The sequence below is a fragment of the Scyliorhinus torazame genome, chromosome 8 (assembly GCF_047496885.1).
Source record: "Scyliorhinus torazame isolate Kashiwa2021f chromosome 8, sScyTor2.1, whole genome shotgun sequence".
NCBI lineage: Eukaryota > Metazoa > Chordata > Chondrichthyes > Carcharhiniformes > Scyliorhinidae > Scyliorhinus > Scyliorhinus torazame.
The window spans coordinates 194,299,018-194,321,334 of NC_092714.1; the positions used below are offsets into that span (position 1 = coordinate 194,299,018).

At 40.8% G+C, this 22,317-nt stretch overlaps 1 protein-coding gene across 1 annotated transcript in view; it reads left to right on the plus strand.

Annotated features, from left to right (window-relative positions):
- ctnnbl1 (catenin, beta like 1) overlaps positions 1–22,317 on the plus strand; it is a 225,288-nt gene that overhangs the window by 171,881 nt on the left and 31,090 nt on the right. The window contains exons 12-13 of the mRNA XM_072514654.1: positions 7,474–7,571; positions 19,716–19,796. Of these exons, the coding sequence (XP_072370755.1) occupies positions 7,474–7,571; positions 19,716–19,796 (179 nt within the window). The remainder of the gene's footprint in view (positions 1–7,473; positions 7,572–19,715; positions 19,797–22,317) is intronic.

Here is a 22,317-nt window from a genome sequence, read left to right on the forward strand (position 1 = left end):
ACATGATTTCCTATTCATAAATCCATGTTGATTATGTCCAATCAGATCAATATACAAATGTTCATTTATCACATCCTTTGTAAATGATTCCAGCATTTTCCCTATTAATGCAGGGCTCGCAGGTTTGTAGTTCCCTGTTTTTGCTTCCCTTGCTTCTCAACTAATGAGGTGACACTTGCTACCTGCCAATCTGAAGGAACCGTTCCAGAATTTATAGAATTTTGGAAGATGGTCACCAATGCACCTGCTTTAGAACAATTATTTCAATAATATCTCACTCCGGTAATACTAGGTTTTACCAGCTGTAAGCTCGCCAAGCAAAAATTACCCCATCCGTTACAAAACATCTTACAAATATCACATTTCAGCTATAACATGGCGTATTAATAACTACAACTTAAAGGAGCAGTCCCAGTTTTCAGCTAACCTGTGAAGATACATTGGCTTATTTGAGCAGATGTGGAGATTAACGAATATTGATCAGCCCCTCAAGAAGCTCAAGCTTCCCCGACAGCTGCAAGAAGTGCTTGAACTAAAATCCAAAAATGTTGTGACCACAGTGAAAGAACCTGCACACGAACATTCCAACTGACAGAAAAGTGTGATGCATCATGCTCAATTAAACAAGTCAAGTACTTCTCTATTTTTATCCACAATTTTAAAAGAGCTATAAAAATAAACTAGAAGTGCACATTTGATCAGATTCAAAGCTGCCTTTCCTGTAGTGTATAATTTCCATTTTCAACAACAATTTGGATTTATATAGCTCCTTTATCAAAACACTGGAGAATTATAAACACATATGGTACCCTGCCATGCAAGGAGACATTACGTCGGATGACCAAAAAGCTTTGTCAAAGAGGAAAATTCAAAGGAGTTTGTTAAAAGTCAAATGTGAGGTGTCAGGAGGATATTCCAGAGCTTGGGGCCGAGGCAACTGAATGAGTCGCTGCAACTAATGGAGTGATTAAAATTGGGGATGCCCAAGTGGCCAGAATTAAAAGAGCACAGATATCTCTGAGATTTGTGGGACTAAAGATTACAGAGAGAGTGGCAAAGTTACGGAGGGATTTGAAAACAGGATACAAATTCTAAAACTAAAACCTAGAGTCAGTGCTGCGGTTTTTCTCAAGTGTTAATCAAAGCTTTATCCCAATAAATTGAATAGTTTAGTGCTATTAATGAGCATCTTTGAGGATGGTTTAATACTACTGGTGGATGATGAATGGGGATGATCCACTGGATAAATAATACTGAGGTAAATCCCAAACATTAAGAAAAGCAAACAGCTATATAATAAACCACCTAATGCTCTCTCAATCCCTTTGCTACCAAATTGATTGTCTGAATTCCAGTTGTGGTCTCCATGCTAGCTGACATTGTAAATTATGCCCTTTCATTAGTTATCATCCCTCTCCCTTTCAATAACACATTCATCACCCACTTCGTCCTTGCAAAGAAACACTTTATCACAAACATCAAAGACCTTGAATGTGTTGTCACCTCCCAAATCTGTGTCCATCTTTCCTGCAGGTCCATGTTTGAATTCTGTACACCTCTGCCATAGCACTGAAATTACCATAATTAAGCTTACATGGCATCCTCTGTGATCACTGAGTATAACTACTCTTCTTTTTAGAATGCAGCTTTCTATGGCCAACCACATTATCTTTTCTCCAATATTTTGCCCTTCCTTTATTATATAGCTGTATTGAAATGCCCTTGCTAGGTTTCACTCCTACTATTCCAAACACAGGCAGAGAATCTTCAGCAATGGCTTCTCTTCACATAAAGTTAGCCTCAGCTCCCTCCTTTTTCCTCAACTACATAATGGCACTGGATCATCATCATGCTCCACGTTTACACTGAAGCTACCTTTCTCGACCATTCCATGTCCCCTGTTTTGTTGGCCTGTCTTTTTGATATCCAGATCTGGCGGCGCTGTATTCTTCTGAAGTAAACCGTTATGAAGATTAGTCCCATTGAATGGGGCTCTCTTGCCACATGCTCTGTACCCTTGGTATTGATTCTATCACTGTCCCTTGCTACTGTCTCAGGTTGAGGCTCACTGTGGCTGCGAACCGTTTTTTGACCTCAAGCTGAGTTTGTAACCCTATATCCTTTCCGTGACAGATCTCCTCATTTCAACCTCCATTATATTCCCCATTTCTATCTGCTTAGTCCATCTGCTGCTGCAATCTTCATTTATGATTCCATTGCCCTCCTGACCAGTTCACCAACTTTCACATTCCATAAATTTAAGCTCATATTAAACTCTGCTGCTTATCCTCTTGCCAACATCTCTTCATGGCTTCACCTATCTGTATTTCTGTAGCCTTCTTTAGCCCGATACTCCGAGAGCTGGTGGCAATTTCGCTGGTGGTCTAGAGGTTAGGATTCAGCACTTAGGTTGCCGCGGTCTGGGTTTGATTCCTGGTCAGATTTTAGGGGCGGCATGGTGCTACAATGGTTAGCGCTGCTGCCACGCAGCGCCAGAGACCCAGGTTCAATTCTGTCTTGGGTGACTATCTGTGTGGAGTTTGCACTTCCTCCCTGTGTCTGCATGGGTTTCCTCCGGGTGCTCCAGTTTCCTCCCACAGTCCAAAGATGTGCAGGTTAGATGGATTGGCCATGATAAAATTGCCCCTTAGTGTCCAGTGATGTACAGGTTAGGTGGTGATATGGGGATAGGATGGGCAATGGGCCTAGGTATGATGCTCTTTTAGAGGGCTAGTGCAGACTCAATGGGCCAAAAGGATCCTACAGCTCGCTATTCTTCCAGCTTGTAGCCCTTTGTGAATTCCCTCTGCCTTCATGCTATCATTGGCAACACTGCTTTTATCTGTTGAGGCTCAAATTTGCTAATAGCCACTGCCCAGACCTTCCAATCAGAGTAGTGATGAATGTTGAGCGCTTTGCTGCTGTTGAGCATCGGGACCCAGAGGAAGTCCTGACGTATGCAAAAGTACTTCAGACTTCCAATGGATAAGAAACGCTGCCCAGACCGTCCCATGGATGTCTCTGATGCTTCATGGATTTGGACTAGATGCCTAGAGATTTACACCAGGATTCCAAGAACTTTTATTTGTAGCATAGGGCAAGGGCGAGAAATGATTTACAGCAGAATCAGGAAAGGCTTTTTTCTTATACAAAATGTATTTAACGCAAACTTGCAGACCAGTCAACAGCCCTTCAAAGCACTCACTCTGCAATCTCAAACCCTTGCCCATCAACATTAAATTCCGTAGTATAAACACTGGAATGAATCAGAAAACCTATAAATATCTTTGTATACATGATTTCATTCACTTGAAATCACGCAATCACTTATCAACAATTAAAAGCGTACATATAATAGCAATCTAAAGATATAAAAGAGCCATAATTGTCACTTATTTTATAAGGTTACACTTACAATGCTGTACAATATACTTTACCATTTATTTCATTTTAAGTACTTAAATTCTCTTCAAGAATTTCAAGACATGTTTAGTTACATTAAATTAAAGGTTATACAAACTTAAAAAAGCAATTAAATGTCTTTGAAACATTAAAAATTAGTTTTTTTTAAAATTAAGAACTTAAAAGCACTCGCCACACACTGAAGGCTACTGGACATCAAGCAACATTCTGTCCTCTGGACTTCTTCGCTTTGTCACTCCTCATAGTTCTCTGCAGATGACTGCACCCTGCAGCTTGGACAGAGTCTCTAAAACTGCAGCACGATACGGCCACAGTTTAAATCACAATCGGCAGGGTGCGCCTTAGCCTCACTACTGACCAAAAGACCAGGTCTGTTATGTTGGTGTGCCTCAAAGATCCTCTGTTAACCTCATCTCTCATGGAATGCTTACTTAAAAACTATTTTCCTTCAGTATTTGGCAAATTTCTGAATGTGCACACTTTTTGTCAATTTATACCATATTCAACTATTTTATGCAAGAAAAACGATTGTAATTCAAATGCTTATAAGGATACTGTTGTGTAATGCTGATTCATTATTAGCCCTGAGAATATACAGTTTTCTTGAAAATAGAAAACTTGCATGTATTTCAAAAGCTCTCCACTTATCTGGATGAGCGTAGCTCCAGCACCACTCAAGAAGCTCAACATCATCCAGGACAAAGCACCCATTTGATTGGCAGCCCATTCACATTCACTTCCTCCACCATTGACGTACAGTGACTGCAGTTTGTTCCATCTTCAAGGTGCATTGCAGGAACTCATCAAGACTCCATGAATAGCACCTTCCAAGCCTACATCTCTACCTCCTAGAAGGGCAAGGACAGTAGGTGCTTGGGAACATCATCAACTGCAAATTCTCCTCCAAGCCACACACCACCCTGCCATTCCTTCACTCTCACTGGGTCAAAGTCCTGGGTCTCCCTTCCTTACACCACATGGATTGCAGCGGTTCAAGGAGGCGGCTCCCCACCAGCTTCTCAAGGGCAGCTAGGAACTTGAAATAAATGCTGGTCTAGCCCATGGCGCCCACATCCCATTAATGAAAAAAAAAATCCAAATGATTAGTTGTTACTTGGGGATCCTGGACCAAATTGACTGAATAATCATCAATTGAACAATGTTTCAATTTTTGCAACTTTTTCTTTAACAAAAACCTTTAACATGTAAGTAAGCATAAATTAAATGGCAAATCATGGTCGGTAGAATCTATGAATTACACATGGAAAGCTGATAAAACAAAGATTGTACCCACAAATTTTCCAAGCAGTCCAATCCACCAATATGGCACCAATTTCATCCACTAGTTTCTTCCGAGCTCAAATATTCCTGGGACAAAATTACAATAAATTTCCACCAAGGACTTAGCTAATACTTTGCAATCAGCAGCTTTTATGTAATCAGTGATTCCCCCAGTGCATCTTCAACACAATGGAGCACTACTTTCTCGCACCTTCGCAACTCTGAGCTGTCAGTCAGTTGTGGTAACATTTTGATTTGATTTGATTTATTGTCACATGTACCGAAGTGCAGTGCAGTATTTTTCTGCGGCCGAGGGAACGTACACAGTACGTACGTAGTAGACAAGGAGAATAATCAACAGAGAACATTGACAAATGGTACATCGACAAACACTGATTGGTTACAGTGCGGAACAAAGGGCCAAACAAAGCAAATACATGAGCAAGAGCAGCATAGTGCGTCATGAATAGTGTTTTTACAGGGAACAGATCAGTACGAGGGGGAGGCGTTGAGGAGTCTTGTAGCTGTGGGGAAGAAGCTGTTCCTATGTCTGGATGTGCAGGTCTTCAGACTTGTGTACCTTCTGCCTGATGGAAGGCTCTGGAAGAAGACAATGCCTGGGTGGGAGGAGTCTCTGATAATGCCGTCTGCCTTCCTGAGGCAGCGGGAGGTATATACAGAATCAATGTGGGGGTGGCAAGCTTGTGTGATGCGTTGGGCTGAGTTCACCACACTCTGCAGTTTCTTGTGATCTTGGACCAAGCAGTTGCCATACCAGGCTGTGATGCAGCCAGATAGGATGCTCTCTATCGCACATCTGTAGAAGTTTGTGAGAGTTGATGCAGACATGCCAAATTTCTTTAGCTTCCTTAGGAAGTAGAGGCGTTGTTGGGCTTTCTTGACACGGAAGTACCAGGACCCGCTTCACCTTTATTTTTTTTTTTAATTTAGAGTACCCAATTAATTTTTTCCAATTACGGGGCAATTTAGCCTGGCCAATCCACCTACCCTGCACATCATTTGGGTTGTGGGGGCGAAACCCACACAGACACAGGGAGAATGTGCAAACTCCACACAGACAGTGACCCAGAGCCGGGATCGAACCTGCAACCTCGGCGCCGTGAGGCAACAGTGCTAACCACTGTACCACAATGCTGCCCTCCCCTTCATATTTATACTGTATAGCAGATTCTGGGCATTCATTCACTCGGGCACTCGGAAGTGAAAGAAATAGAGGCTGCAGTCCGTAAACGTGCTGACGTAAACGACCGCTCAGATACAGCTCTTTGACTCAATTTGCTGGCCTCCAGCTCTCTGCCATACAGCCTTCATTTGTTAACTACCTTCCGGTTGATACTGCTTCCAGCTCGAGGGCCACCAGATGACATAAACAGCTAGTTCTTAACTTATTGTTACTGTTTCTGGGTCAAAGGCTGTCACACAGTACTCGGCTTTTTAACAATTATCCAACGCCAACACAGTGGATAACACAGTTGATTCACAGCTCCAGGGTCCAAGGTTCGATTCCCGACTTGGGTCACTGTCTGTGTGGAGTCTACACGTTTTCCCCGTGTCTGCGTGGGTTTCCTCTGGGTGCTCCTGTTTCCTCCCACAGTCCAAAGATGTGCAGGTTAGGTGGATTGGCCATGATAAATTGCCCTTAGTGGGGTTACGGAAATAGGGTGGAGGAGTGGGCCTATGTAAGTTGCTCTTTCAAAAAACCAGTGCAGACTTGGATGGGCTGAATGGCCTCCTTCTGCACTGTAAATTCTTTGATTAAATGAGTCATAAGGAAATTCCTGATAATCATCCAGGCAATTTAAAGGGAATCCTACGTTCCATTTAGCTAGATTGCCACATTCAAGTAAGAAACCAATGCTAAAGCATTGGGTATGGAATGCATATAGTTGTGTTAAACTTCCAAAGCATTGGAACAAACATTTGCAAAGTCTTTGTAAATAGTGAAGAACTCTGAGATGGACCAAACTATCTAAAATCAATTTGCCTGTGTGAGGATGTGATTTTACATATTTTCAAAGCAAAATGAATGAAATGTTTCTTCAAGCATTTCCCAGTGAAAGTAACCCACAAATGAATGCACACAGTCGTTTCAAGAACCATTATGATTTACATCACAAACCACAGGGAATAAGTACTGGCTTTGTGGGGTCATAACAGCACAAAAGGAAGCTATTTGGCCCATCAAGTCCATACCGACTCTAGAGCAATCCAGTCAGTCCAATCCCCCTGTTCTAGCTCCGTAACCACTTTCCCTCATAAATCATTAATCATCTGCAGGAGCGCCATCCTTGTAGGCAGCAAGTTAGGGGTCATTATCACTCGCCACTTAAAAATTCCACAATGTATTTCTTGCTGAAAACCTTAAAGCTGTGTCACCTAGTCCTTATACCATCATAAAGCATGTATTAACTTCCAGTGTGAAATGCCACACTGATCAGGACAGGGCATAATCCCACAAGTTAAGCATCCTGTAACCATCTGAGCACAGAAGGTGACACAGAGGGAAACTTGAGTTATTTCTGAACACCTTTACTCAGATCTGTTATATTGGGCATATTCCTACTTTGTTTTATTCAGAACACTCGTATTCTGCAAAAAGCAATGGGAATGTGCCATCAGATGTGTTTCAATAATATACATTCCTCAGTTATATTTGGAATTTTCTAATTATTTGGAAGCCTAAGCATAAGTAGTTTTCCAATTTTATTTTGCCTAAGGGTAACCAGTTACATTTGATTTGTTCTGTAGAACACGTTTGTTCAATTCTGTCTTCCATGCTTCGGAACTTGAAGGGTCAGCAGCGAACTCGGCTACTGAACAAATTCACTGAAAATGATTGTGAAAAGGTAATCCTGTCTCTTCTGTTAATAATAGCAGGATAGAATTTACACTGTCTCTGCCTGTATCTAATGTTTAAGCTTGGAATTATGCATCATATTTTGCCCCAACTTTGTTAACTTCATAAGTTACAGACTGCAACTTTGGTTATCTTTGCTTCGAGGCCACAATGGACTACATTGAATTGTTATTGTTTTCATGTCCGCAAACATGCACGGACGCAAGTATCTAAAGAGGGTAATTGTGTCCAGTTACTGTCTGTGTTGCAAGACATGAAGAGATAACTGTACAAGCTAATATGCTTTATTTTATGTAAAATCTGAAATTGAAAGTTAGTCTCTGTATGTGGGCCAAGAAACTATCAACAATTGTCATTAAAACCCATCTGGTTCAATGTCTTTTAGGGGAGGAAAACTGCCAAGTGGCCTACATGTGACTCCAGATCCACAGCAATGTTGTTGACCCTTAACTACCCTCTGAAATGGCATAGTAAACCACTCAATTCAAGGGCAATTGGGGATAGGTATACAAAAACAGCACCTCAATTGGCAAAGGCCATAAAAAGCAATTGAATAATGTTTTTTATTATAAAAGACACAGCGTGCAAAAGATTAATTGTGTGCTATTTCTGTAAAAAAACATTAAGACCGCAGTTTGAGTATTGTGCACAGTCTTGGGCTTCACAGTATAGGAAGGATATTGAGAGACTAGAGTGGGTACAGCACAGATTCAGTACGATGGTTTCTGGTTTACGATATGCAGTTGTACAAAGATACGAATTAGGAACAGGAGTAGGCGATTCCGTCCCTCAAACCTGCTTTGCCATTTGATAATATCACGGTTGGTCTGACTGTGGCCTCTCCTATCCTGTCTACTCTGTATACCCTTAGAGTCTGTTGTCAGCCAAGAATCTCAAACTCAGCCTTAAAAATAGTCAATGAGCCTGCCTCCACTGCTCTCAAGGGAAGAGAATTCCACATACTCACGACACTAGAGAAAGATTTCCCTTCATCTCCACCTTGAATGGGAGAACTCTTGGTTTATGCCTCCAAGTTCTTGTCTCTCCCACAAGGCAAAACATCCTTTCAGCATCCATCCTGTTATGTTTCAATAAGTTCTCTAATTCTTCTGAACTCCTATGGATACAGGCTCAAGCCAGCCAACTTTTCCTCATAAGACAGCCTTCATCCCAGAAATTAGTTGAGTGAACCTTCTCTACACCGTGTCTAATACAATATATCCTCCCTTAAATAAGGAGACAATAACTGCAAACAATTAGGACCAGGAGTAGGCCACTGAGCCCCTTGAGCCTGCTCCACAATTCAATGGGATGATGGTGAACTGATTGTAACCTCAACCCCAATTCCTGCCTACCCCAATAACTGTTCACACCCTTGCTAATCAAGAATTTATCTAGCTCTGCCTTAAAAATACTCGAAATTCTGCTTCCACCGCGATTTGAGAGAATTCCAAAGACTCATGACCCTCAGAGGAAAAACTTCTCATCTCTCTTAAATGAGCAACCTATTTGTTTTCAACAGTTCTGGATTCTCCCACAAGAGGAAACATCCTCTCCACATCCACGTTGTCAAGTCTCATCAGGATCGTAAAGGTTTTGATTAAATCGCCTCTTAGACACGACTCCAGATCTGGACTCACCAATGCCCTATACAACTGTAGCAAAACCTCCCTACTTTTATATTCAATCCCCTTTGCAATAAATTACAATATTCCATTTGCCTTCCTAATCACTTGTACCGGCATATTAACATTTTGTAATTCCTGTGCCAGGACCCAGATTCCTTTGTACCATGGACATCTCTCCATTTAAATAGTATACTGCTTTTCTATTTTTCCTGTCAAAGTGGACAAGTTCACATTTTCCCGCATTATGTGCAATCTGCCAATTCTAGCCGATTCATTTAACCTATCTATATTCCTTTGCAGATTCCTTATGTCCTCTTCATAACTTACTTTTCTAAATATCTTTGTGTCATCAGAAAATTAGCAACCATATATTTGGTCTTTTATCCAAAAGGCTTTGATATAGATTGTAAATAGTTGAGCCCAGCATTGATTATTGTGGCACCCTATTGGTCACATCATGCCAACCCAAAAGTGTCACATTTGTCCCTACGCTGTTTCCTGGTGGCCAACCAATCCTTTCTGCATTCTAATATGTTACCCCCTACATCATGAGCTCTCGTTTTATGTTGTAATCTTTGATGTTACATCTTGTCAAACGGATTTTGGAAATCCAAGTTACACATACACAGGTTCCACGTTGCTTGTTACTTCCTCAAAGATCTCTAATAAATGAGTCAAACACAATTTCTCTTTCATAAAGCATGTTTACTCTGATTGTATTATGATTTTCTAAGCACCCTGCTATATATAACCTCAATAATAAATTCTAGTATTTTCTCTATGACACAAGTGAGGCTAACTGGGCTGTAGTTTCCTTTCTGACTCCCCCCTTTCTTGAACAGAGGAGTTATATTTATTATTTTTCAATCTGATGGAATCTTTCCAGAATCTGAATATGAAGAAAGACTTGAAATATTTGGGCTGTTTTTGTAAGAACAGAGCAGATTACCAGGTAATTTGATGGAGTTGTTTAAAACTAGGAAAGGCTAAGATAAACTGGTTAGAAACAGACTATTTCCAGTGATTAAGTAGTCTAGAATGAGGGGAGGGGGTGCGGCAGATTTAGGAAGGAGCAAGAGGAACCTTGTTAGGGAGGGCTGTGATTGATACGGAGACCATATCATTTAAGAAAAATAGATTGGTGTTGAAAGAAAAAGGAAATAATGGCAGGGGAACATAAGATTAGGACTAATGCTTATGTGATGGATATATGCCACTGGTTGAATAATGATCATGAAAAACGTAAATCTTATAATAGTGACATTTTATAGCAAACCATGTATTCTATCTAGGCAACGACATTTTCAATATATAGTATCATCCCAACAATATGCTGTTTCTGCTGCCTGAAAAATATGCTCATATTTGTCTTGTGTAAGTGTCTGCTGTGAAAAGTTTGTTTTTCTACAGCGCTAGTTCTACTTGTACTTAAAACTAGGTCATAATCTGTCAACTGCAACTTAGGTAATGGAGTATGAACAATTTGTGCTATTCAAAGCAGTACAGCACGTTGCCTATTTTGTATGGGATTGACAAATTCTTGCTGTCTTAAAAATAGGTCACCTTAATGAAATCCAATTGAAAAGAACGTTTTAAAGGTACATTCGATGTTGAGTGAATACGGATCAATGTTAGGAAGGGGAATGTTTAATTGAAAGGGAAAAAGCATATTTGGCTCATCTCCACAAAGTGAGAATTGACCTCATTCACCTTTCAGATGTTGAAGGTTCGGAGTATGTTTGTGAAAATAGAACTCCACTGCTTATGGGCATCACGGTAGTATAGTGGTTAGCACAATGGCTTCACAGCGCCAGGGTCCCAGGTTCGATTCCCGGCTTGGGTCACTGTCTGTGTCTGCACGTTCTCCCTGTGGGTGCTCCGGTTTCCTCCCACAGTCCAAAGATGTGTAGGGATAAGTGGATTGGCTATGCTAAATTGTCCTTAGTGTCCAAAAAAGGTACGGTGGGGTTACAGGGATAGGGTGGAGATGTGGGCTTAGGTAGGGTGCTCTTTCCAAGGGCTGGTGAAGACTCGATGGGCCGAATGGCCTCCTTCTGCACTGTAGATTCTGTGATGTCAGGAAACAGTGATAGTTTTAAGTAATTTATATTTATTTGTGGGTATTGGAAATAGGATTTGGCTTTAAGTAAGTTTAATTTTTTGTGTCTGTATTTGAAAGGTTACTGACTTAAGTTTGGTTCGGACGCTTGAAAGCAAACGGTTTAAATGAAAACTAGGTTGTTGATTAGCAACCAGAGGCCACCCTTGGATAGAAAGAACTTTTGAGTTAGTTCGAAGCTGGATGCAGGAGAAGCTGAAGCAGAATTCCCCCAAAAAAGTCCAGAAACCAGGGAGTTGGGGCAAACGAAATGTGATGGATTCTCCACTCCCCCAGCCGCGTGTTTCTTGGCAGTGCGCCATTCGCTAGCGGCGAGATTCTATCTTCTCACAGCTTATCAATGGAATTTCCCATTATAACCACACCACACTGCCAGGAATCTCACGGGCAGGGTTGCGCTGCCAGTGGGAAAAGTGAATCCCAGCGATGGAGAATTACGGCCAATCTCTCAGAAAGACGGTTAAGTTGAAAGAACAAAGAACAAGATGTTGAACAAAGTTCAGTTCAGTAGAATTCAAGCAAAAGGCATAGAAAGTGCTGCAGGTTAAAGAGACAGCTGCAAGAGCCAGGTTTAAAGTCAGCTTGGTGAGATGCCAGACATCCAATGTAAATCAAAAGTTTGGTGACATCTTAAGCCAGCCTGTGAAGCAGTGTTGTTCTGTCAGCCTGGCTGGGTGCCGGAGAGATTGTGTGGAAGTTTGAGTGCACATGGCAATCCAAGGCAGAGGAATGAATAGGCCAAGGCAAGGAGAGATTGAAATTCTTGAGGTGAATCCTTGGTGAAGGCATCCGAGAGAGAGCCTGGTTTGGGGAGAGAATTCCTCAACATGTTATTCATGTCCGAGTTCTAGTGAGACCAGTTGGCTCACAGTGTAACAAGCATCGTGAGATTTGATTAGAAATCCACAGAAGTTGTATTGTATGGCATCTGTCACTTGGTTTCAGAGTGTGGTATGCCTGACCACATTTTGACTATTGGTTTATATGGACTGTGTATTTAAAACATTGGAGTATAAGATCTATTTTGTAAATTGTCTTATCCTTACAAAGCTGTGTACACCTGGAAAGATAGGTGGGATGAAGGAGTATTGTATTATAGTTAATCTTTTCTTGTTTAATAAATGTTTCATTCTTTTGCTAAAAGTTAATTGGCAGTCCGGCAAACCTGTTCACCTATGTCTCTAAACAAAAAAAAAAGTCGCAATCTATTGAGCCAGTGTTCCGCTCTGGGACCTGACCGCCCACTAGTAACATTAACTGGGATTATAACAATTGAAGAATTTAAGTGCACGCTTTGATTCTTCCATAGGCCCCTCTTGCATACTTTAACAAAAAAGTTTTCTCAAACTAGGAAGTTTTGTCAATTGGAAGAAGACTTAACGCTTGCATTTTACCTCCAGTTAAGACCATAAGACCTAGGAGTGGAAGTAAGGCCATTCGGCCCATCGAGTCCACTCCACCATTCAATCATGGCTGATTTCAACTCCATTTACCCGCTCTCTCTCCATAGCCCTTAATTCCTCGAGAAATCAAGAATTTATCAACTTCTGTCTTAAAGACACTCAACGTCCCGGCCTCCACCGCCCTCTGTGGCAATGAATTCCACAGACCCACCACTCTCTGGCTGAAGAAATTTCTCCTCATCTCTGTTCTAAAGTGACTCCCTTTTATTCTAAGACTGTGCCCCCGGGTCCTAGTCTCCCCTGCTAATGGAAACAACTTCCCTACGTCCACCCTATCTAATCTTGTAAGTTTCTATTAGATCTCCCCTCAACCTCCTAAACTCCAATGAATATGATCCCAGGATCCTCAGACGTTCATCGTATGTTAGGCCTACCGTTCCTGGGATCATCCGTGTGAATCTCCACTGGACCCGCTCCAGTGCCAGTATGTCCTTCCTGAGGTGTGGGGCCCAAAATTGCTGGGGATTACGGGGGAAACCCCGATTACGGGGGAAACCACCGGTTCGCCCCAGGAAGAACAGGTGGAGGGTTTTTTGGGTGGCACAGGGCAGGGATACGCAAGTTGGGGGACCTGTTTGTGGACGGGAATTCACGAGCTTGGGTGAGCTGGAGGAGAAGTACGGGCTCCCCCCGGGGAACACCTTCAGGTACTTACAGGTAAGGGCATTTGCCAGACGGCAGGTGGTGGAATTCCCACGGCTACTGCCACACACAGTACAGGACAGGGTGCTCTCAGGGGGGGGTGGGTGGGAGTGGGGAAGATCTCGGAAACTTACCAGGTGATGCAGGAGGAGAAGGAGGCCTCGATGGTGGAGTTGAAAGGTAAGTGGGAGGAGGAGTTGGGAGGGGAGATCGAAGATGGGACGTGGGCAGATGCCCTAGGGAGGGTGAACTCGTCCTCTTCATGCGCGAGGCTCAGCCTCATACAGTTTAAGGTGCTGCACAGGGCACACATGACCGGGACAGGATGAGCAGGTTCTTTGGGGGTGAGGACAGGTGTGTTAGGTGCTCAGGGAGCCCAGCAAATCACACCCATATGTTCTGGGCATGCCCAGCGCTGGAGGAATTTTGGAAGGGCGTAGCGAGGACGGTGTCGAGGGTGGTAGGATCCAGGGTCAAACCGGGCTGGGGGCTCGCAATATTTGGGGTGGCAGAGGAGCCGGGAGTGCAGGAGGCGAAAGAGGCCGGAATTCTGGCCTTTGCGTCCCTGGTAGCCCTGCGAAGGATTCTCCTTCAGTGGAAAGATATGAGGCCCCCAAGCGGGGAATCCTGGATCAGCGATATGGCAGGGTTCATTAAATTGGAGAGGGTGAAATTCGCCTTGAGAGGGTCGGTACAAGGGTTCTTTAGGCGGTGGCAACCGTCTTAGACTTTCTGGCAGAACGATAGACATTGGTCAATGGTAGTTTACTTTATTTTTGTTTATGTTATTTACACTGGAAGGGTCTGAGGGGGTGTATACACCTGTTGTCTTAAGTCGGGGTGTTAATGTTAATTTATTATTTAGGTACAGGGGGGGGAGGGGTTTGGGGGGGTTGCTTTTTTAGATTGTGTTTTGTACTTAACCCTGTTGGGTTCTTTTTTCTTTCTCATTTTGTTATTGATATTTTATGAAAACCTTTAATAAAAATTATGATTTTTATAGGTGGATAGGGCTTTGAAAATAGACCAAACGTATGAAGCTCTCAGAGAAATTATACTTTTGGAGGAGTTTAAAAATTCAATTCCTGATGTCGTGAGAATTCATTTGGAAGAGCAGAGGGTTAAAACTGCGAGATTAGCAGCAGAAATGGCAGATGATTATGAATTAGTTCATAAATCAAAGTTTGGTTTCCGACATCAGCCTGTGAAGGATAGAAACTGGGGACATGAGAAATACTCAAGTGGTAAAGGTAAAGGTGATCTGATGGGAGATAATAAGGAGAGTCTACCTCAGATTGAAAAAGAAATCCAGGAGGGTGGAAAAGAGATGAAAAGTTTCAAATGTTTTCACTGTAATAAACTAGGCCATGTAAAGTCACAGTGTTGGTGGTTGAAGAAAAGCCCTGGGAAGGTTGATGTGGTAAAACAGGATAAGACAGTGGGATTTGTTAGAGTGGGAAAGGAAAGCCCAAGGGAAGTGAAGGAGGTGCAAACGATTGTACAGCCTGTTCAAGAAGTAATTGTTAAGAAGGTGCCAGATGTCTTTAAAGAATTTACTTGTGTGGGTAACATTTACTCATGCGTATCAGGAGGAGCAGGTGAAGAAGTCACAATTTTAAGAGATACAGGGGCTAATCAATCTTTAATGGTAAGAGATGAGGAATTATGTAGTTTGGGAAGAATGTTGCCAGAAAAGGTGGTGATATGTGGAATTCAGGGTGAGAGGAGTAGCATTCCATTATATAAGGTAAGGTTGGAAAGTCCAGTGAAGAGTGGTGAAGTGGTAGTAGGAGTAATAGAGAAACTATCTTGTCCAGGAATACACTTTATCTTGGGTAATGATATAGCTGGATCGCAGGTGGGAATGATGCCTACTGTGGTGATAAGCCAGTGGAAAATCAGACAACTGAAGTGTTGAAGGACGAATATCCTGGGATTTTCCGGATTGTGTAGTAACCCGGTCGCAAAGTCACAGGTTAAGACGAGAGGAGAAATCAAAGAGTGAAGATGCAAGTTGAAGTGCAATTATCAGAAACGATTTTTGATCAGATGGTTGAAAAGGAACAAGAACAGGTGGAGGATGAGGCGGATACTTTTAGTTCAGGAAAATTGGCGGAGTTACAACAGAAAGATGTAGAAATAAAACGGATATATCAGAAAGCATATACGGAAGAGGAATCTGAGAGTATACCAGAGTGTTATTACCGTAAAAGTGATGCCTTGATGAGAAAATGGAGACCTGTACATATGCAGGCGGATGAAAAGTGGGCAGAAGTTCATCAAGTAGTATTGCCGGTAGGGTACAGAAAGGCGGTTTTGCGAGTTGCACGTGAGGTACCAGTGGGAGGTCATTTGGGAATAGGGAAAACTCAAGCTAAACTCCAGAAACATTTTTATTGGCCTGGACTACATAAAGAGGTAGTTGAATTTTGTCAATCATGTCACACATGTCAAATGATAGGGAAACCTCAAGCAGTGATAAAACCAGCGCCCTTAATACCCATTCCAGCATTTGAGGAACCTTTTACAAGGGTCCAAATCGATTGTGCAGGACCGCTTCCTAAAACAAAAAGTAGGAATCAATATCTTTTGACTATAATGGATGTGTCTACTAGGTTTCCAGAGGCCGTTCCAGTATGTAATATTACAGCTATGGAAGTTATGAATAGCTTAGGAATAAAACAATTTAAATCAACTGCGTACCATCCAGAATCGCAGGGAGCGTTAGAAAGGTGGCATCAGACATTAAAGACAATGTTGAGGGCGTATTGTCAAGCTTATCCAGAGGATTGGGATAAAGGAATTCCATTCATATTGTTTGCAATTAGGGATGCACCTAATGAGTCTACCAAATTTAGTCCTTTTGAACTAATTTTTGGTCATGAGGTAAGAGCACCACTTAAATTGATTAAGGAAAAATTGGTGGGTGAGAAATCGGAAATTACACTATTGTATTACGTGTCAAATTTTAGGGAACGATTAAATAGAGCAGGTGAATTGGCTAGACAACATTTGAAAGTTGCACAAAATGTGATGAAACAGGTAGCGGACAAGAAATCCAAAGTTCGTAGTTTTGTCAGTGGGGATAAAGTTTTAGTGTTGTTACCAGTGGTAGGTGAGCCTTTAAAAGCTAGGTTTTGTGGACCGTATCAAACTGAAAGGAAATTAAGTGAGGTGAATTTATGTGGTAAAAACACCAGATAGAAGGAAGACTCACCGAGTGTGTCATGTGAATATGCTTAAAAGGTACTTTGAAAGGGAAGGTGAGAAATAGGAGGTTTTAATGATTCTAACTCAAAGTGATGAACCAAATCCAGATGACTGTGAATTTGACATACCTCAAATTAAATTGGAAAAGAGGATGTTCTTAAAAATTGGGAATAATTGTTAAGTTACCTTCCAGAGGATAAATGACCTGACCTGAAAGAGTTATTGATATCACATGGGCAAGTTTGTAGAGATAAATTGGGAAGTACTAAAATGGCTATACATGATGTAGATGTGGGAAATGCTGTTCCTATCAAACAACATCCATATAGACTTAATCCTTTAAAATTGGCACAGGTGAACAGAGAGATTGAGAGTATGCTGAAGACTGGCATAATTGAAGTGGGTTGCAGCCAATGGTGCTCACCCATAGTGATGGTACCTAAACCAGACGGTACCCAACAGTTGTGTGTGGACTATCGAAAGGTGAATGCAGTTACAAGAACGGACTCTTACCTTATCCCACGTTTGACGGATTGCATTGCGAAAGTGGGACCGTCTGCTTTTATTTTAACTTCCAGACATGGAAAGAACATTTTAAACATCGTATGGAGTTCTTCGATCGACTTCAGGCGCCGGGTTTGATGATGAACCTAGCCGAAAGTGAATTTGGAGAAGGCCAAATCACTTTCCTTGCGGAGTTTCCGATACCCTCAAGACGAAGGGAAATAATGCGATTTCTTAGCATGAGTGGATTTGATCAAACAGTTGTGCAAAAGTTTTGTGGCGTGATTACTCCACTGATGGAATTGCTGAAGATACGTAAAAACATTCAATGGACAGCGGACTTTCAGCAGGCATTTGACGGCCTGAAAGCTGTGATCGCCAATGCTCCTGTATTGGAGAATTGCAAGGGATTCTGTGGTCAGATTGAACTAAAGTATCTGATTCTAAAGAGAAATGCCGAGGAGTAGAGGAATGGATGGATTGTGCAGAGACTTTGTTCAAAGAGGCTGTCAATCGAGAAGGATTTAGTTTGGAGAAAGAAGAACAAAGAAAAATGGACTATATTATTATACCTGTTTGCGTGTGTTTTTTTTTTTTTAAAACAAAAAGGTATATTTACTGTGTACATTTCTCAGTGGATGGTGCAAAAGTGAAAAATGAAACCATCCTGAAGTTGATGGTTTATTTTTATTCTTGGGGGGAGGTGTCATGTGAGAGTGCCTTTAAGAAATTGATGTTTACGCAGTGTACCTTTAAGAAATGCAGTGATGTCAGAGCTTGGGTGGAGCTGGGTTTTAGATCAGCCATTTTGCAGTTTTCTTGGTTTCAGTTTGAAAAGAGTAGGAGTGTGTGTCTGTGTTTGCAGTGAGCTGGATCTGCTGTGATCTCTGCCATGAAAGACTATCTCTGGATCATTTGGGTGATTTAAACTCATAATAGTAAAGCCTTTAACCTGATGTGTTTCTGTTTAAAGGTGTTAAGTCTCTTGGATGTTGAAAGGAATAACTGAAGGATTATTTAGTGTTGTAATATTTTCGGGATTATCTTTGAAGTGAGGAGTGTTAAGTGACCCAATGTTTATTCAAAAGGTTAAGTTGAGTTCATGGAATATACATTGTTTTGTGTTTAAAAACCCACGTGTCCATAAATGTAATCCCACTCCTGGAGAACAAGCCATGTGATCGGAAAAGCAACAATACATTAAAGGGGGAGGTTGGTTGAACTCCATGATACACTTCCCCTCGGCAAGGTGTTTGCACCTTTGACTGCCATTGATGTATATTTATTTCAACTCCAATGCTTTATGATTTCTGTTTCCCTTTTTCCTATATTTATAAATACTGCTTATTGAAGAAGGCTCCTATATTGAAATGGGTAATCTCACTCATCATCCGGCTACTCTTCATCCTCAAAAGATATGTTTCTTTAAAAAAAAGATTAATGCAATATATTAACAGAAATGAAAGTTAAGTTGTGCAAGCTGTGAATTGTGTGGCAAACAAAGGGAAAGGCCATTAACTGCCTTTGTTAGATTCATATCAAGACAGCTGCACCAAATTTTGAAATATGTTGAAAATATTATTTATGCTGATATAACAATGCTAACAGTGCATTGTTGTGACAATATTTTTGGAAATGTAGTTGCACAGGTATAATAAAATTTTGACATTATAATTTATTTTCTATAACACCCTCGTACTTAATTGATTCAATGCCCAGTCCCACTACTGATGCAAAATTATTGTCTAATGTTTTCAAAAAACATTTAATTCTGGTAATGACTCATTTTTATGCTGCTAGATTTTTTCAAAACTGTGTAATAGCTTGGTCATGTCCTTGCCAGAGAACCGTTCATTTCTGGATTTATGTGTGGGTCTTGCATCAGTTCTGTGCAGCACAAAGCTCTGTGGCGAGTCACAGAAATAAATGTGATTTATATGACCAATGCGGATTCATATCACCAAATGAATATTCATGTGTTATTTCAAATAAATGCACGTTGGTATTGAATTGGTCATAAAAATGAAACAGACCATAATGCTGCAAGAAACTAGTTGACTCTGTACTCAAGAGCCCCCCCCCCCCCCCCCCCCCCCGCCCCCCAACCATTCATTAAAAGGCCACTGATTCATAAAACCATGGAGAATCCTTCACCAATCAGCTGACCGTCCTGCTTTTTATAAATATAGTGATCTTTTTAGTAACTGATGACCCGCCATGACTACAAAGATTCCTAGGTGATTGTATATGATTTTTAGGACTCAGGTGGGTTCCTGATTAACTTTATTACCACCATTTGCCATTATTGCATTATAGCATGGCTCTGTTTAGCGAGTAAAATTAAAAATGGCCTGTGATTTGAACGCTGCTCTGTAACATTCCTGCTAATGAGTGATTCCAACACTAACTACTCTGTAGCAATAAATTCCAGGCTGTAAAATGTGATAATTTTCTGCAACATAGGGTTTGTTTAATCATGACTTCGCAGAAGAAACTAGCTGATCAGTTTCTTGCAAATTTCAGGCTTTCTGTGGTTCTCAGCTGATGGCTATTTGTGTTTCTTACAGGTTGACCGACTGATGGAACTGCATTTTAAGTACCTAGAGGCTGTGCAGGTGGCTGACAAGAAGATTGAAGGAGAAAAACATGTACGTGCCAGTTAGTCAGGCAACTGTCTTGGTTTGTCTTTTGCAAACTCTCGTGATGATATTTGGCATAGTGGCTTGCTGATTAAATTTGACTCTGAACAAACAGGCCTACAAAGTTAGATATATATTTTGGGGGGAGATTTGATGTTGCAGATTGGAGATGACATTTCACTTCAGTTAATATAGAAGATTTCAGGTGATTTGCTGTGCAATATTTCATAATTGAATGTATATAATTATGGGAAGGAGTTGCACAAAACTATTTTATTCATAACTAATATTCATGGATAACCATTCAATCCTGACTTTTATGTCACTGTGGAGAGAATTGAATATTCATTGTGTCTCACAGAATCTAGTATTCCAGCCTTAATGAAGTTGCAAAGGAAAGTCTACAGCAGGAGAGCCTCTGGAGAACACATCTAGTACAAAGTACTCTGTCAAACATGTGCCTTTTGGACTGTCCAACCTACAAATTACTGAGACTTGGAACTGTAAATGTAAATAATCTTTATTGTCACCTTCATTTGCTAATATTGAATTCAATAATTTGATCTAATCAGAAACATGGAAAATAGAACAGGAGTAGGCCATTCGGCCCTTTGAGCCTGCTCTGCCATCCAGCATGATCATGGCTGATCCTTTACTTCAACATCTTATCCCAGCACCCTCGCCATACCCTTACACCTTAAGAGTCCAGGAACCTCCTTAAATATATTCAGTGATTTGGCCTCCATGATTGCTAATCTGTAGGTACAAATCTAGGCAATTTAAGTGTTGTTCAATAATAGACTGGTATGGAGCATAACGTCCAAACCAATTATAATAAAGCTCCTCAACACCATAAAACCACATTAGAAGAGCAACTCGGGAGTGGAAATGCAGATCCAAGCTAGAAGATCTGCATGGGGAACAAAATTAATCATTTGAAGATGACTAGTTTTCGTGCAATGTGTATTAATTTTGGGGGATGATATTTTACGTGAGAGGGAGAGCACCCCTCCCAACAGTATTTTCTGCAAAGAGAGGACTGCAAATATACCTTGGCACGAGTTTAAATGTAGTTTCTTTAAGTATAGTACCTGCCAATGGAATTGGCCAGGAAATTCCCCATGTGAGGTTGGAATAAGTTGCAAATTAGATCTGTCGTAAACATAAACAGTTCTGAACTCCTTTCATTAGAGAAAATTAAAATGTCGCGAAGATAAAATAATAGATATCATACAGCAAGTTACAAGGTCAAAATTTATTAGTGGTCAAATATTCTAAACTGTACTACCATAAATCAGCTGTGAGCAGCTAATGGGTCAAGGTTCCAAGCTGGAATCTTTCTGGTCTGCGTGGTTTGGTAATGGATCATGTGATGGTGTCAGATGTGCCCAGTTTTTATGGATGTGGGAATCTGCAGATTTGTTTCATGAAATTTATTACAAGACAGTTCAACTAGTAACTCTGTCACCTAAAAATAAGATTATAAACTTGAACTCATGAAATATATTGTATTAGAATTACAGCATCAATTGAAGTCTTGAGCAGATTTCAGTCATGAGGCTCCCTGGAGCTAATTTCTTTCCCCGAATGGTCCCGCCACTATGTTGATCTCTCGGTTAGGATGATTTGGAACATACGTTTCAATGTAAGTTCCTGTGGGTTCTGTGCCAATCAGTAATAATTCAGCTTAGAACACAATGGATCTTTTTTGAAAATTGCACTGAAAAAAAAACACGTGAGTTTGATTATTAAATTTTAAACATTTTCTGTTGCACTAATGAACCGTTTAATTACTTTTAATCCATTTGAAATTGCCCACCAGATTTGCAACCTTGTGATTCAGTTCTGCACTAGATCCAGCACCACAGACTGTTTCATTAAGTGGAAAGGAATCTACTGATCACAATTAACCAGTTTTCCTGAGGGAAAAATATTCAAGCGCAGTGTGACATCATAACGCAATCTACTTAATTTACATGTACCCAGAGAAAAACTTAAATTTCAAATGTTTTGACAATCTTTTCCCAAGTTCAATTATAACGTGCTTCCACCATGTCAATTTTGGTCATTTTTAATCAAAGCATGCGATTAATGCTTAAATTAATAACGCATACCTGAATTAGAAATTTAGGCTTGGGGATTGCATGCATGTATATCTGTTAAAATTATCAATTCAGAATAGCTATTAACTCACTATTCACTTAAAAGTGTGCAGTTTGCCTGAATTCTTGAATGCCTTATTAGTTATAAAATTGTCAAATGTGAAGAAGTTGTAGCATTTAATTAGTGCATTGTAAAATTCTGTCAAAATCCTTAAGTGTTTCATAACCAGTAATTACTTTGAAGTGCATTAATTATTACTGTGGAACCAAGCTACGGTCATACAATTTAACTATCCATACTGAATTACAGATATAATTTTCCAAAGAGGGCATCCTTCATTCCTTGGGAGACAGTGAAAGTGCTCAGCACTAATTCCATTTTTATACAACACACCAAGCATTGTTGAACGCAACTCGCATTGAGAATT